This window comes from Oratosquilla oratoria, chromosome 27 (assembly GCF_046742065.1).
Source record: "Oratosquilla oratoria isolate Oo_2021 chromosome 27, ASM4674206v1, whole genome shotgun sequence".
NCBI lineage: Eukaryota > Metazoa > Arthropoda > Malacostraca > Stomatopoda > Squillidae > Oratosquilla > Oratosquilla oratoria.
The window spans coordinates 9,921,664-9,936,261 of NC_134803.1; the positions used below are offsets into that span (position 1 = coordinate 9,921,664).

General features: G+C 43.4%; 1 protein-coding gene across 1 annotated transcript in view; it reads left to right on the forward strand.

Moving 5' to 3' along the window:
* The window catches only part of LOC143039888 (uncharacterized), a gene marked incomplete at its 3' end in the record, with an annotated part of 141,577 nt that overhangs the window by 83,229 nt on the left and 43,750 nt on the right, over positions 1–14,598 (forward strand). Inside the window, 7 exon segments of the mRNA XM_076210209.1 lie at positions 815–931; positions 1,232–1,363; positions 3,108–3,215; positions 5,254–5,400; positions 11,546–11,677; positions 12,137–12,238; positions 14,044–14,142. Of these exon segments, the coding sequence (XP_076066324.1) occupies positions 815–931; positions 1,232–1,363; positions 3,108–3,215; positions 5,254–5,400; positions 11,546–11,677; positions 12,137–12,238; positions 14,044–14,142 (837 nt within the window).

A 14,598-nucleotide genomic window follows, 5' to 3' on the forward strand; every position in this document is an offset into this window, starting at 1 on the left:
TTTGTTTGCAAAATGAGGACGACGAATTGACTACATTTACAAGAGGATCACTTTCAAGTGTTATTTTCCACAATCTGGGTATTTCTGGTCGTCTTCTGCACTTCACTCTCAGAGCTTTGCATTTAATGTACCTGATGGAGTTTTGAAATTGCTGGGTTCTTCATCATGTTCTCCATTGCTGTTGGATTTCTGGTTTATATGCCTTTCCGTCACTGCTGTGTATTGGGCGTTTATGGCTTGTTTAAAATACAGTTTTCGGATGCACCTACCTTCACCTCCACTTCGTTGTAGTACGCTAAGTATTGTCAATACGCACACCCTTTCACTGCCCTCACGGTAACTGGACATGCCAGTGTAGTCTACGTTTCACGTACGTAGTTAGATCGTAAGACCATGAGTGTATGTTTACAAAAACGCAAAGCACGGTCGTAGGTGGACAGATGGACCTAACACAACCCAGTTTGGATGAGTCTTAGGTTTAATTTGAATGAAGTTGCAACACGTCACCAGACACCAGCAAAACTGCATCCCAGGGTGTCAGGCTCATCTGTCGCCCCATTGTATATGCACACATTGGGTAGAAACATGGTATATTGTAAGGTAGTAAGTATTTGTACTTGTACTGTATTACATAACCATCCAAGTTAAATGTAGTGTTGTCAGTAAGTTTCAGCCAATCTGTGTCAGGAAATCAGACCGCTCTTGAAGTCTTGTAATTTGAGTTATACATTTTTTTTTAAATAACCAATTTGCTATGCCTTTTTTGAGTCGTTGCTATGCCCCTAAGCCTGCATGCTTGTTTGCTGGGTTGTAGACTCGCAGCTGGTCAGACTTATCACAAGCTGGGCGAGACAAAATGGCGGGGCCCAACACGAGGTCAGCCATCTCCAGCGATCACCACATCTTCTCTCGGGTTTCTGTCAAAGAACTGGTAAGTAACTGACTGACTGACTGACTGACTGGAATGGGGTTGGCCACTGTTACTGACCCATTATATAGGATAAAAATAAAACTTTGGTCATTTTTTATATGGGAATTTCAATAGAATTAATTCTCTTTTGAGAACACTTTCGACTGAAACAACATGCTTGCATGGATGTCTAATTTGAGTTGCAATACAGCTCAGCTTGCTCTTGACTAATATTTTCTCGGGTTGTTTTGATCATGAGATAGGTGTAACACGTCGCGTGTATCACTAACACTTTCTATCACGTCCTCACTAACTAACCAGAGACGAAGTTACAGTGACTTAACGCGCATCACAGCGACGTCGACGACCACCACCGCAGCAGCTGAGGACCGCTTTGAGAAGAGAGGGCGGGAGAACGATACGGACTCCTACCGCATCTCAGTCAGAGAACTGGTGAGTCTGGATCTTTCACCAGAAAGAGCTCTTCCATCTCCCTCTCCTCTTCCGGCCCAGAGGTGTCCTTATCGTAGATTGTGGTTCACACTGACGCTGGGCGATTTTATCGGCTGGAGGGAGCGGACAGCGAACTCTGGCGAAGTGAGACAGACTCTGAATCGCCCTGAGTCTAGATCAAAGGTCATTTGACAGCCAGGCATAATCTGCGTGTGCGTCACTGGACCTGAAGTGTCATAACGGTCCTGATTTTGGTCTGGTTGACATCGAATATTTTTGGGGGTTCTAGAAGACTGGTTCTCAACCGGAAGCTGTCAGCAGAAGCCCGGGTCTGCTCCTGACCTGAACAAGGTGGTCCGATGGATGTCATTCAGAACAGTCCATGCCACTAGGCTGAACATGCCGATCACAACATAGATAGGTTAGAGCCTGTATAATTCAGTTTAGGTATAGGTAACGACATATCTCGAGAGACATTCAGGGTTTAGACGAGTGAAGTCTTGGCGTAGGGAGACGCCTTACGTTCAAGTCTCCTGTTAGCTTCATTGTAACTCGTTGGTTGTGCCCTCCACCATCCGCCGAGTAGGATCATCCTCATCCTCCTGGAAGATGGCGTGCCGCGCATCTGTGTCCACCTCACACGTGTTGCCTTGCCTCCCCTCGCCTCGCCTGTGGGGAGACGAACCACCGGGGGAATGAGACGACGGGTTCTTCCGCGTCCCGAAGCGTCTCTTTCTTCGCCAGGGTCCTCACATGAGGGGGCAAGGGGGTGCATATGCCCTGGGGCGGTATATTTAGGGGGGCGGGCGGGCGGTAATTCTAGTCTGGGCATGCCGCACACAAGGCTGACAAAATTATTATAATAAAGAAATGGCCAAAGGAGCCCTGAATATTTTACCGTCATATACGGATTTTGCGTTAGAATCAACAGAATATGAAGTATTTTTCCCTTTTCTTTTCTGCAATAGGGACATCAAATACAATTTTTAAAATCCGTTTAATTATTTCGTAAGCCAATAGCTAAAACAGGATGGTGGAGATGGGGGGGGGGGCGTCACTAAGAATTTTGCCCCGGGGGGCGCCACTTAGGCATGTAAAGGCTCAGTTCTTCGCGATCGTCACATGACCAGCGCATGTGTAGATGCATCCATAAATGTAGGGAAGATTTATGTATTTATATATTTTTATTATTTTTTTACGTAGACTTGTACTTAAAATTAGCAAGACGTTGATTTTGTAGATGTGCATTTCATCTCAGAGAGACTGGCAGGACTCCGTAATATTATATATTTGTTTATCTATTTATTTAGTTTTTGACGTGTTTTCTGTTACGTACGGTAGCTATTGAGTGTGGGAAGTTGAATCAGCGACATTACTCAAGAGGTTGATCTGACTTTTAGCAATTATGAATAGAGTTTGCTTTATCGTTCGTTTGGTAGTCTTTTTAGTGATGCATGTTATGTGTTAGTGAATAATGTTTTTGAGTAATAGTGATTATTGTTTATGTTTGGTTCTCTTATGTGTATTCAATCCCCTAATTTCACTAATAAAACTTGTTTCCTTTTTTTTTAATAATGATTATTTTTTGTTCAGTATGAGAGCCCCGCCCCGTTTAGTTACTAACGCTGGATACTTGTTATTATTTAAGACTTAGTTCATCACATAACCCTAGATATACCCCTTACTCTACTAAAATTGCATGTAAAAACAATGCCAATTAACCTCTGCATGCTTGACCAATCAGAGAGCGAGTTATGGTGACCTCTCACGATTGGCTGACTCTCCGCCAATCCCAGTCGGAAGGACTAGAACCCCGTCACCTTCGCCACGATCTCGCAGCTTTGGCGTCATGGTGAGTTGAGTCCTCGGGTGACACTCCATAGTTTTTATTGTGATCTGCGTCAAACGATGGAATTACTCCTTTGTCGAGTTTATTCTGGCTAATTCTGGGCGATTCTGTTTAGACTCGGGATTAAGAAGGTTCCGTTTTATTCCATTGATCTCGTTAAATCATTCGATTTGCATCAGGACAGAATGTCCTGGCACTGGCCAAAATCAATCAATCCGTTGCCCCAAGTCTCTTGCAGAAGCCCCACGGCTCCATAAGTCACTTGAGGGAGAAATGTTGTGTTGTTGTCAGTGTATGTCTACGGTGGGGCGGTGCAAGATGGGGTGTTTTGTGTCCTCTGTGTGAAGGATGCATCTGGGGCAGTTTGTTCCTGTGGTCAGGGCTGTTCTGTGTTGGTATTGTTGAAGTGTTAAATGGTGCCCTGAACGTACGAATAGTCATGCATGTGCGGTTCTTGAATCTCTTGGGATATTTTTCCGTGCGGCTAACGCCGGGAGAGGTTTGATGCAATAGGGAGTTTGGTGGTCTGTTTTGAAGTGCTTGTTTTGTGATCTGAGGGTGAAGATGTGTTGCACGGACATACTGCAATTTAGGTGGAAAAAGAAGATGTTGTAGGTGTGCATATGTTGATAGTGTAAATTTTTGGTATGTCCATTTGGCTGTGCTTGTGTGATGTAAAAAAAAATGGTGACTAGGGTTAAGGGCTCTTGCATAGAAGTGTGTACCCGTATTTTCCTTATGATGTTCTATGGGTAGGGTTTTGATATCCGTGTGTAAGTGTTCTATTAGAGCGGTTTTTGGTGCACGCTCTAAATACTCTTTGACACGTGCACGGAATGGGTTTGGTCATTCAGTTTTACAATATTTGCATCTTTCAAGAACGTTTTAGAGTTAATTTGAGAAAAAGTTTGATGTCATTGCTCTCATTCGAACTCAAAATTTTATTTCCATTTCCTTTTGTGTGATATTTTCCCCCAAAATAGTGGGTTCCAGCCTCCGTTTTCCATATGGGTTGTTACTGCTCTCTTCACAACCCTGAAGATATAGAGGGCTAGTACTTCGCATTCAGACAGTCGCTGTAAAAATGTACCTCATGCACATGTGCATGAATCTGTTTGAATATTCGTTTTTCGGTTGTCTTTAGTGCATTTCTCGACGGAAGTAGACAGTGACGAGTAATATGTACTGACTCGTATTTCTTGTGTAATTCTTTTCTGGTCATGGGTGATGAGCGTGTAGAGAACACTGAAAACTTCCTCTAGTTTGGTACTGTGGAACCTGATTCATTTAACCGGAATTGAGAGTTTTCCGTTGTGCAGGGTGGCACAGCTCATCCTTGGCATGTTGCCTCTCATATTAGATTTTGTGTCATAGAGGAACCAAGAGAGCGACAGCTGATTTGCAGGAAGTGCTTCAGCAAGTGTGTGCTGGTGGCGTCATCGTAAGCGTGTAGGTCTCGCATTTGCCTAGTTGTGGGTTCGAATCCCACATTCCTTTTTGATTCCCAGTAGTGACTGTTGTCCACCCCAGCAGTCCAAATGCACAGGGCAAAGGTACTCAGCGCCTCTTGGCGTAGGCTCCTTACCATCTGTTTGATATGGAGGGGTTTCACCGGGTAATTGGAAAAGAAATTTGGATTAGCCAGGTTTAGCAGGATAATTTTTTTTTTTGTGAAATATCCACATATACATTTTTTACTCATTCTTAACATCGAATCTACAGTATCTTGTGGTGCAAGTTACCAGCATTACAAATGAAATATCATTATTTGTAGCATTTGTAGACTTCAACAGAAAATGGGAAACCTGACATTTCTAACATTAAACCCTAGTATATACATGTTGTCGTGGTTTTTAAACTCTAGCAAACGCACTAGTTGGCACGTAAATTGCTTAATACTAACCTCGGATTGCAACTTAAGCATAAAAATTTAATCTTAATGAACCTAAGCCTAAGAATGACGATCTTAAAGTCACCCCTATGCTTTCTAACATTCTCTCTAATGACTGGGTATTGCATGACATGGGATGATCTTCTGTAGTCACGCAGCACCAGTCACCAAAATTTAGGTTCAGGACAGCAACCACACTCTCTTCCACCTTGCCACACCTTCTCCACTCACTCCTCCTCACCCTCCAGCTCTTTCAAGAACACGCACAAATCATGGGAACCGAAACAGCAATTACAGGTAAGATTTTATGGTTTGTTTCCATATTTCATGCTCTTGCCAATGTCGATAATGTACTGTAGACTAACTTGCATGCCATGATGTGTCCAACTTTTAGTATTAGAGCTATTATTTCTTTTTTTTTCATTCTGTTTCTGTTTTTATACCTCTGATGCCTGATACTTTTGCCCTTGTCCTTTTGTCTAACATATTAATTGCTATTGCTGTTAGCGTTTATTATTTATATTTTTATATTATCATCATTATGATATCATTATCATCGATATTCTTGTCATTCGTTTAATTTTTTTCTGTTAATATTATGATTTTTATAATCATCTTATTGTTTTTGCGTCACTGTTATAATTATATGAACGTTGTTGTTACTGTTTTATACGTTAGTACTGATGATCGCGTCCCACTGCAAAACATGACGTCATATATCATTTCAAACAGGGGAAGAATTGTTCACTGATATTCGTTTTTCACGAAAACTAGTATTATGATTGAGATACACACGTTGTCAAAACAGAATGTAGTATAATTTGGCTATGGGAACAAGTAGACGACAGAGGTAATGTAGAGGAACACTCAAAGTCTAAGTTAGGCAGAGGGGAACTCCTCATTAAGTTTGTAAAAATTCTCTCTCCCTCTCTCTCTCTCTCTGAGTTGGCATTACCTCATGGAACACACAGATCTCCGTTTTCGAACACAGTAAAGGCGACGTGACGTCACTGAGGAAGCCCCTCCCCCCTGCGCACGTAGAGGCGCACTAGATTGTTGGAGGACGTATTCACGTCCAGGAGGTTCGAGGCGCACGCCCAACTTGATGCTTGTGACATTCCGTGGCATTCAGCGGCACTCTTTGTCTTGGTTCAGATCGGTGACATCTCCCTCCTCTTCTTTCTCCTATTCGTCTTCTAAATATCTCATTCATGATTTCTTTTATTTCATTATTTTTTCTTTTGTTTATTTATTTTTTGCCTTCCATCTCTTCTTTGTACCTTCTATACCGTCCCTGGTTACAAATGAGTAGTGGACGGGGAACCCTCACGATAGTTTATATGATTACAGTCAAAATATCAGGGACATTTTTCTCCCCCCCCCCCTCTCTCTCTCTCTCTCTCTCTCTCTCTCTCTCTCTCTCTCTCTCTCTCTCTCTCTCTCTCTCTCTCTCTCTCTCTCTCTCTCTCTCTCTCTCTCTCTCTCTTCCTCCCTCTGTCTCTTGTCTGTAACCGTTAATGCCGTTTATTGTCAGCAATTTTGCTCAAATACAACAGTTGGATTGACTTTGGGTCAGAAACTTTGCTTGTCAAGCAATTGCTCATACATCACGGTTGTTGTCACACAGGATCAGTAGACGACAGGAATTCTCGTACGTTTTCGAGAATCGAACTCAACGATGGATTGCGGACACATTTGCTTCTTTCTCCGTCTCAGTGTTTTGACTGAGCGGATTCTCATGACCTCTTATCAGGAGAGTGATGGAAGCTTCTTCCAAAGTTCCTCGCGAGGTGACCGCCACGCGACACCCTCCCTCCGAGGCAGGTTGAGGGGAGGTTGAGTCATCTCTCTCTCTCTCTCTCTCTCTCTCTCTCTCTCTCTCTCTCTCTCTCTCTCTCTCTCTCTATCTCTATCTCTCTCATCCGACCTTGCCATGGCCAAAAGGTCTCCTGTCAGCATTCACAATGTACAAAATAGTTCATTGTAAGAAAGGAACGAATTCGTGTTTCAATTGTAGAGCGTAAAGGGATTAGTTGCAGAGACTTTTTTTTTATTTTTTTTTTATTTTCTTTTATTAGAATTCTCGTGTCTTTCCTCTGCGTGCGCCACGCGTTGGATTCCCTTGTAGCCTCGCACGGTGTCGTCCCGGGTTCGATTCCCAATGCCTACAGGTGTCCGTCACTTGCCTTGGCTCCCTAACTAACAACGAGGGCAGAGTTGACGAGTGTCCCAGCCAGGTGCCTCTTGATGGAACCAACACACTTTTTTTTCTTCTTCTACTTTTTCTTCTTAATTTCTTCTTTTCTTTTTCATTTTTCTTCTTCATATTTTCCTTTCCATCTTCTCCTCCTTTTCCTCTTTTGCCTCTTTCTTCTTTGTCTTCTTTATATTCCTCTTCTTTCCCTCTTCTCCTCCTTCCCCTCCTTCTTTTTCTTCTTTTTTACATCCACACTAGAGCACATTCTGCCCAAGCTTGTTTACAGCCCCCCCCTTTCCTCCATAGTTGTCTCTCCTTTGCTTTCTCCTCCAGTCTCTCTAACCCCCTCTTCCCCTTCCCCTTCCCCTTCCCCTTCCCCTTCCCCTTCCCCTTCCCCCTTCCCCTTCCTTTCCAGTGCATCGCTCCTCTACTCTCCCCCTCCCTCCCTTCCTCCATCCATCCCCCGTGTTGTTCCCCAATATTGTCTTGACCCTTCCCTCTTCCTCACACGCACCTGGTCCTCCTCCTCCTCCTCCTCCTCCTCCTCCTCCTCCTCCTCCTCCTCCTCCTCCTCCACCTCCTTCTTTTCCTCTTCCCCCTCTTTCACAGCCTTCACTTCCTACTTCACCACCTCCTCACCCTCACTCGCATCTTCATCCTCTTCTTACTCCCCCTCCTCCTTTGCTCCTTTCCCCCATCCTTCCCATCTATCTCCTGCTCTCCTCCTCCTCCTCCTCCTCCTCCTCCTCCTCCTCCTCCTACTCTTCTTCCTCCTACTCCTCTTGTTCCTCCTTCCCACCTTGTTCTTCTCCTTCTACCCCGTTTTTCTTCACTTCTTTTCTCCCCTTCTCTATCTCATATTTTCTGTTCTCCTTCCTCCTCCTCCTCCTCCTCCTCCTCCTCTTGCTCCTCTTCCTCCTGCTCTTCCTCCTCCTTCTCCTCCTGCTCGTCCGCCGCCGCCGCCGCCTCCATTTCGACCCCCTTTCTGGGCTTGGTGGCGTGGTCGTCAGAGTGTCTTAAGCCACGGGGTTGTTCAGACATCGTTCCCTGCGTCGTCTCTTTAGTTCCCTCAACCCCCCCCCCCTTTTCAAAATTCCATTTGGGGACGGAGAGATCTGATCCCGGCAACCTTGTGCTGCTCCCGAAAACCACAACGCCAATAAAATAAGAAAGAGAAAGAGAGAGAGAGAAAAATATAGAGTTCGGGATCTGGGGCCAGGCAAAAAGAGAACTTCGAAGTTGTGTTGCGCTTCCTCTTCTTCTTTTGTTTCCTCGTTGTGCTCTCGTGCTCGCCAAGATGTGAAGCGTCGGACGGTGGGGTGGGTGGGTAGTGCCCGTGAAGGCGCTGCTAGCGCCAGCGTCCATCGCGATGCCTCTGGGGGCACTCTGGGATGCCACGCGTCAACGAGCCTGTTAGCGAGGACCCAGGCGAGCTCGCAGGAGGACCTCGTCTCGATGTTGATGTGATACTCTTCTTACGAAGTCTCAGTACCTAGGATGCTGCCGATCTCAGTGTTGTTTTTTCTTGGAACTGTTTGAGAACGTTGAGAAAAGTCACACACGCTCATGTGCTACAAATTGATCACGTCCTCTGCTGTTCTTTCCAAGACCGGACATGTTCATGTGTCTGTCTGTTTGTCTGTCTTGAGATGTGCTGTAAAACGGAACTAGACTATTAAGAAATTATAATAAATCGAGCAAAAGTAACGACAAAAATGCCATTTGTCTGGCTACGGACTGTGTCGTAGTTGCATTATTCCGATGTCTGTTTTCCTGTACCAGGAATAAACACAAGCGACAACCTCTACCCCTCCGTTCGTCTAGTGTGGAATAAAGATTTTTGTTTCCATTTCCTTGTCAACGAAAATCGACCCTAGTTGACTGATCAACGTAATAACCTAGTAATTCCTTATTCACTTTATTATCGGTGTTCTCATGATTTCTATCTAAGAAATACACAATGGTTCCGTGGTGTTTGTGTCCAAATATGGCGTAGTGCTTCAATTTGAAATTATTTAGATCGGCCAGCGAACCACGAATCTCGCGTCGCTGAGTACCTTTCAGTAGCGCTTGGAGGGAGACCTCTTCTTCCCCTTCCTCTTCCCACATTCCTTCATCACCCCACGTTGGGTAAACGCTTTCTCCCCGCTTCTGTAAATCACCCCCTCACCCCCACGTGGGGTCAGATCCTTACCCTCTCCCCAACACACACTCTTCCTCAGCACCCTCTCCTCCTCCTCCTCCTCCTCCTCCTCTTCCTCCTCCTCCTCCTCCTCTCCTTATTCCATAGCACGTCTTTTATTGATTTCACCTGTAGTTAGCAATATCTTGTTTTTTTATTTGTTTGGCTTTTTTGCGGTTATACCAGTTTTCCACTTACGCACGCACTCATTTCCCTTTTGTCCTCGTTCTATTGCTTTACTTTTCTTAATTTTTCTTGTCAAACACCAGTGTCATATGTCCACGTAGTTTCCCTTTCGATTTGTTTTTCTTTGTGATATTGATTCATCGTCTTGCACTTGCTTCTTTTGCTTAGGAATGGCAGCGGCCTGACTTTTTGAAGTCGCTGAAGGTACGTCTCTCAGAATGACCCTCAGCTTGTACTTTTAGATAATTCTTAGTTTTATCATCATTATTCCCAAAGGTTTCGTTTAGGCTGCTGTCGTGTACACTGCACATATTCAGACTCTGTCCCTGCTTTTACAAGGAATTCATACTTTCCTCTGGCACCATCGCTTAAGTCAGATAGTTAGGTAGTTTAGGTAAGAGCACTTCAAAAAATACTTTGAGCACTTGCAATTCCTAAATTTTCCTACCCTGTTCTGCATAGTGAAATATTACTTTGAAAGTAGCTACCGACCTGATTTGTATTAAGATGATATAGTTAATTCTGATACTTGGTGTACTCCTCACAACCCCCCCCCCTGCCACTGAATCTCATCGTAGCATTCTCCTTTATAGATTGTCGCTGTTATTCGTTTTACTGAACTTGTGTTTTATCAGTAATACCATAAAGGTGGTCTTGATTCAAAAGTGTGATGCAAGTAAAGAACGTTTTATCTTACGTTTTGTTTTCCGTTCCCGCCAAATGATGACGTGAAGGTATCTAACTGTACCTTCCTGTAGAAGACCCTTCGAGTTCATTTCTTTCAATGAAGTTCCTCCCAAACCTGTTCTCACCTTCACTGTACACTCGGTACTGTTTATCATTTATCTGATCGGTTATTTCATGTCTTCAAGCCACGCAACAAATTCATATCATAGCAATCTTCTCGTCCTCACACTCTTGGCCTTGCTATTATCTACCTGCTCATGCCTCAATACCATTTCTTGGTATTGTGGAAGTTGACGCACTAGGCGCTCAGGCAGTGCCACAGAACAAGAAACTAGTGTTTACATCCATCACGCGGTCACCACGCTCTTCTATGTGGTAGCTGATGTGATGCGCTCGTACCCGCAGACTTTCATCATCGCCAAGGCAGGCTAGTAAGCTCCTCACACGCTCAAGTGAAGAGTTATGTCTTACCTGCGCGGGAAGCTGCTTCATCTAACGGTTTTAACGGGTTTGAAGGATCCTTCTTCCTGTTGAACTGTTTTCTTCAGAATCGTGTTGTTCCATGAAATGTGACTGGCCACCGAATTTTGACTCCATACCAGGACATGATATATTAATTTAGGTTTTACAATCAGCGCTGTAGATCGGAAGTATATGGTATAATTAGACTAGGGTGAATTGGTCACACTCTGTCAATTAGGATAGTTCAGTGCACACCTTGATTCGATAGTTTATAGAGCGGAATTCCAAACGCGTTCCCCACAAGTCTGACGCTTCAGATCTCGACGTGAAAGACTCAAGATTTTTTCTTTTCCGTTTTGTTTTGTTTTATTCGCTGTATCCAGTGATAATTAAATAACTAAAACTGACCTGGATACACCCGTTTGCCTGTTTGATAAAACAAATAAGTGTTTGGCCATCGTTAATTGATAATTTATTTTCTTGTAGTGCGTTGTCGGGGGCGCAGTAATTAAGGTGCATTTCGGCAATCGGCGTATATTTTGATTCTTTTCCCTTCTCTTTCCTTATTTTGTACAATTTATTTTTATTTATATATATATGTTTTTTTTTGTTGCCTGGTACGATGCTCTGTGTAACCCCAAAGCTTGATTCTGCCTATGCATAATCCACGCCGCCTTCCAAAGCTTTATTGACCATCCTCCTTGGCTTGGCTGTGCTCTTAATCTCAGTTGTCCTCACGGGCGTCGAGCATGGTTGAGCTGGGTGGGCGGCGTTCCAAGGAGGTGGGCGTAGGAGTTTCCGACGTTCCTCGGGGAGGCCTCAAGGAGCCCATATACACGGGCGTGTCTGTGGCTCAGCTGGTGAGGAAGCAACTCTTAGTAGCCAGTGGGCCCCCCTTTGCCAGGGTTGTAGTCGGGATCAGTATTGCCGTGATTCATTGACATTGATAAATGTATTAATTAATGTAGATGAGCTTACTGTACTTACATTTAATTTTTCAGTTGATTTTCGTAGATGTGATAAATACATTGATAATTGTCTCATTAGAACTTGCTGTTGTCTCGCAGTATTCAAATTAATAGCCACTGAAAAAAGTGAAAAAAAATTGTCTTGTATGAATTAGATTTTTACCTCTTCGAAAAAAAAAATGCCTCAAGCATCTTTTGGTAAACTAACAACTTCCTTCCTTTAATCTAAGTCTAACGTTTGCACTACTTTAACTGCATATATTTCTGCTTACAAAAAAGAAAAGCTGCTCTTTACTTCCTCCTGCCTCGCACTAACAAACACTCACCCTGTTGCACTTTGGACTTGATCAGAAGCGAAGCTATTGTGACCTCGCTCGGACTCAGGCTCCGTCTCTCAAGAGTCCACCGAAGACTCCTGATCTGCAATGGGTCGAGGGCAGTGTGCAGAGAATGGTAAGTTGATTGGTTTGCCGCCTCAACCCCACCCCCTCCCAGAGGGTGGGGGGTGGGGGTCGAGCGCCCCCTACATGGAGAGTAGCGTAGCTTAATCAAGAGACTTTTACTAAGCATTGTGTCCCTGTAAGAACTTGCTGTTATGTCTGTAGATGGCAGAGATGAAAAAAATGGCGCGTGTCCGCTTTTGTTTATTGAATGTCGTGTTTTTTTTTTTGTCTTTCTTTTTTTATTTTCTTTCCTCCTTCGGCTCGTGTTGGACGTAGCCATTTTGCCAAATGGGATGTACAGTATGTATCTGGTCGTACTTAACCCGTGTGGTTGATGTATCATGTACATTTCTTAACTACATCTTGTCTCATCATGATTCGCTCAGTGGTTTTTCTTGTAACTCGTGAAATTTTGTCAGCATTTTTTATTTCGTAACTGAGAAAATAAATCGGCTTTGCTTTGTCTTCAGGCTTCTCCTCCATACTTTATATAATTCTGGGCTTCAAAATGACCTCATCCTTTTTCTCCCTCTCTTTTTCTGTCTTCGTCCTCTGATATCCTACTAAAATCCCTACCAGTGTGTCCCTGACACTCTCAGACTCTCCGTTAATCCTTAGATAATGTTAGATTTAACAGACTAATTAAACGTCGAGTCATTTAATGCTTACGTTAAAACGAATTCAGCCTTACAAGGCAATGCATGTCTCATTGTACATTGTAACTTTCTAATCGTTAATCAACTTAATCTTCAAAGATAACAATCCTAACCCGTCGATGTTTTTAATAGATCCAGTGATAAAAAATTAACTTATTTATTGTTGTAATTGTTTTTTGAGAACTTCTTGACACTACATTGTAAATGTGAAATGTTGGTCATTTACTTATGAGACCATTGATCATATTTTTTTGTCACCATCTTCAATATGTTCCTGATTTAGTTAACTTTTGATATGTGATTTAAGTAGCCTTATACGATTAGATGTAGTTATTACATTAATGAAGCTTTGTCGTCACTTTTTAGAGTATTATATTTCTTTAAGAATAAGGTCAACATGAACGAAGATATCCAGTTCTAGTCATAGTCTTTTCTGATGTTTTTTTTTAGGATTGAAATAATTAGTATTTAATCGCACTCTTCATAGAATCTTAAAGCACTTGTGAAATATTCGATAACGTGGTGTATATCATGTTGAACAAGAACTTTATAGAATTATTTCCTTTCCTAGTGGGAACTTTAATCAATTTCGTTACCCACACCATTCCTCCCCCCCCTCCCCCCAACTCCTCACTCTCATTCCCCCACCAATGCTCGATGTGTGGATGGATTCATTCCATCTCTCTGTTCCTAACACTTTATGGATTTCAATCACGCCATCTTAGTTCAACCCCCCCCCAACAACTCCCCCCCACACTTATTATTATTATTATCACGAAACTTACGACTGACTGTCTTCCCTTGTATCTCCTGCTTTCACCAACCTCTTCTTGTAAAAAAAAAAAAAAAAAAAAAATCTTCCAGAGACATAGTAGAAGGGTGTTGTTATATATTTTTCTGTATATTCACTGTACTGGATCACACGTCTCTTCCTATCCGAAGGTCGTACCTTCAGTGTAGGGGGACTACCCTAAGACCTCTTGCTAGTCTTGTAGTCCCTGTAAAGACGACCCCTTAAACCGCTAGCCCTGTGGCTCTAGAGACCCTTTGCCCTTTAGACTCATATCTCTAGAACTCCTTGGCTCCCTGTCATGACGTAGACTCGCTTAGTGATCTACCCGCCGTTGTTTGACTCTTGTTCTGCTCTTGTTGGCTGTAGTGTGCGGCATTCTCCACTCCCCCCCCACCCAGTCCTCAGCCTTCCTCCAGTCCTAGTCAGCGCCGAAGAATAATCACAGGCGTCAATGTGGCCCATATGGTAAGTAAGACCCCACCTTTCTCTTCTTTCTCGTACTGTTATTAGCATTTCTTTTCGTTTACTTCTTTTTGTTTCGTCTCCCACTGACTTTTTTTTCGAGACTTGGGGAATGTTCTCAGGCTACTTTTTTTTTTATCTTAGAGTATACGGTGGCATCCATCTTCGGGATTTGCATGACGAACATATATCCCTGTACATTTTCTTGTCCTCACGCACAGCCACAAACAATGAAAACAGTGTCCTGTGTCTCAAACGAACGTGGACGTATCACACACACACACACACACACACACACACACACACACACACACACACACACACACACACACACACACACACACACACACTCACTCACACTCACACTCACTCGGTGGCACCATTGGTAGAGCGCTGAACTGGGAAGCAGAAGTGCTCCCAGTATCCAGTTCGAATCCTGCCCAGGGCCGAAATTATTTC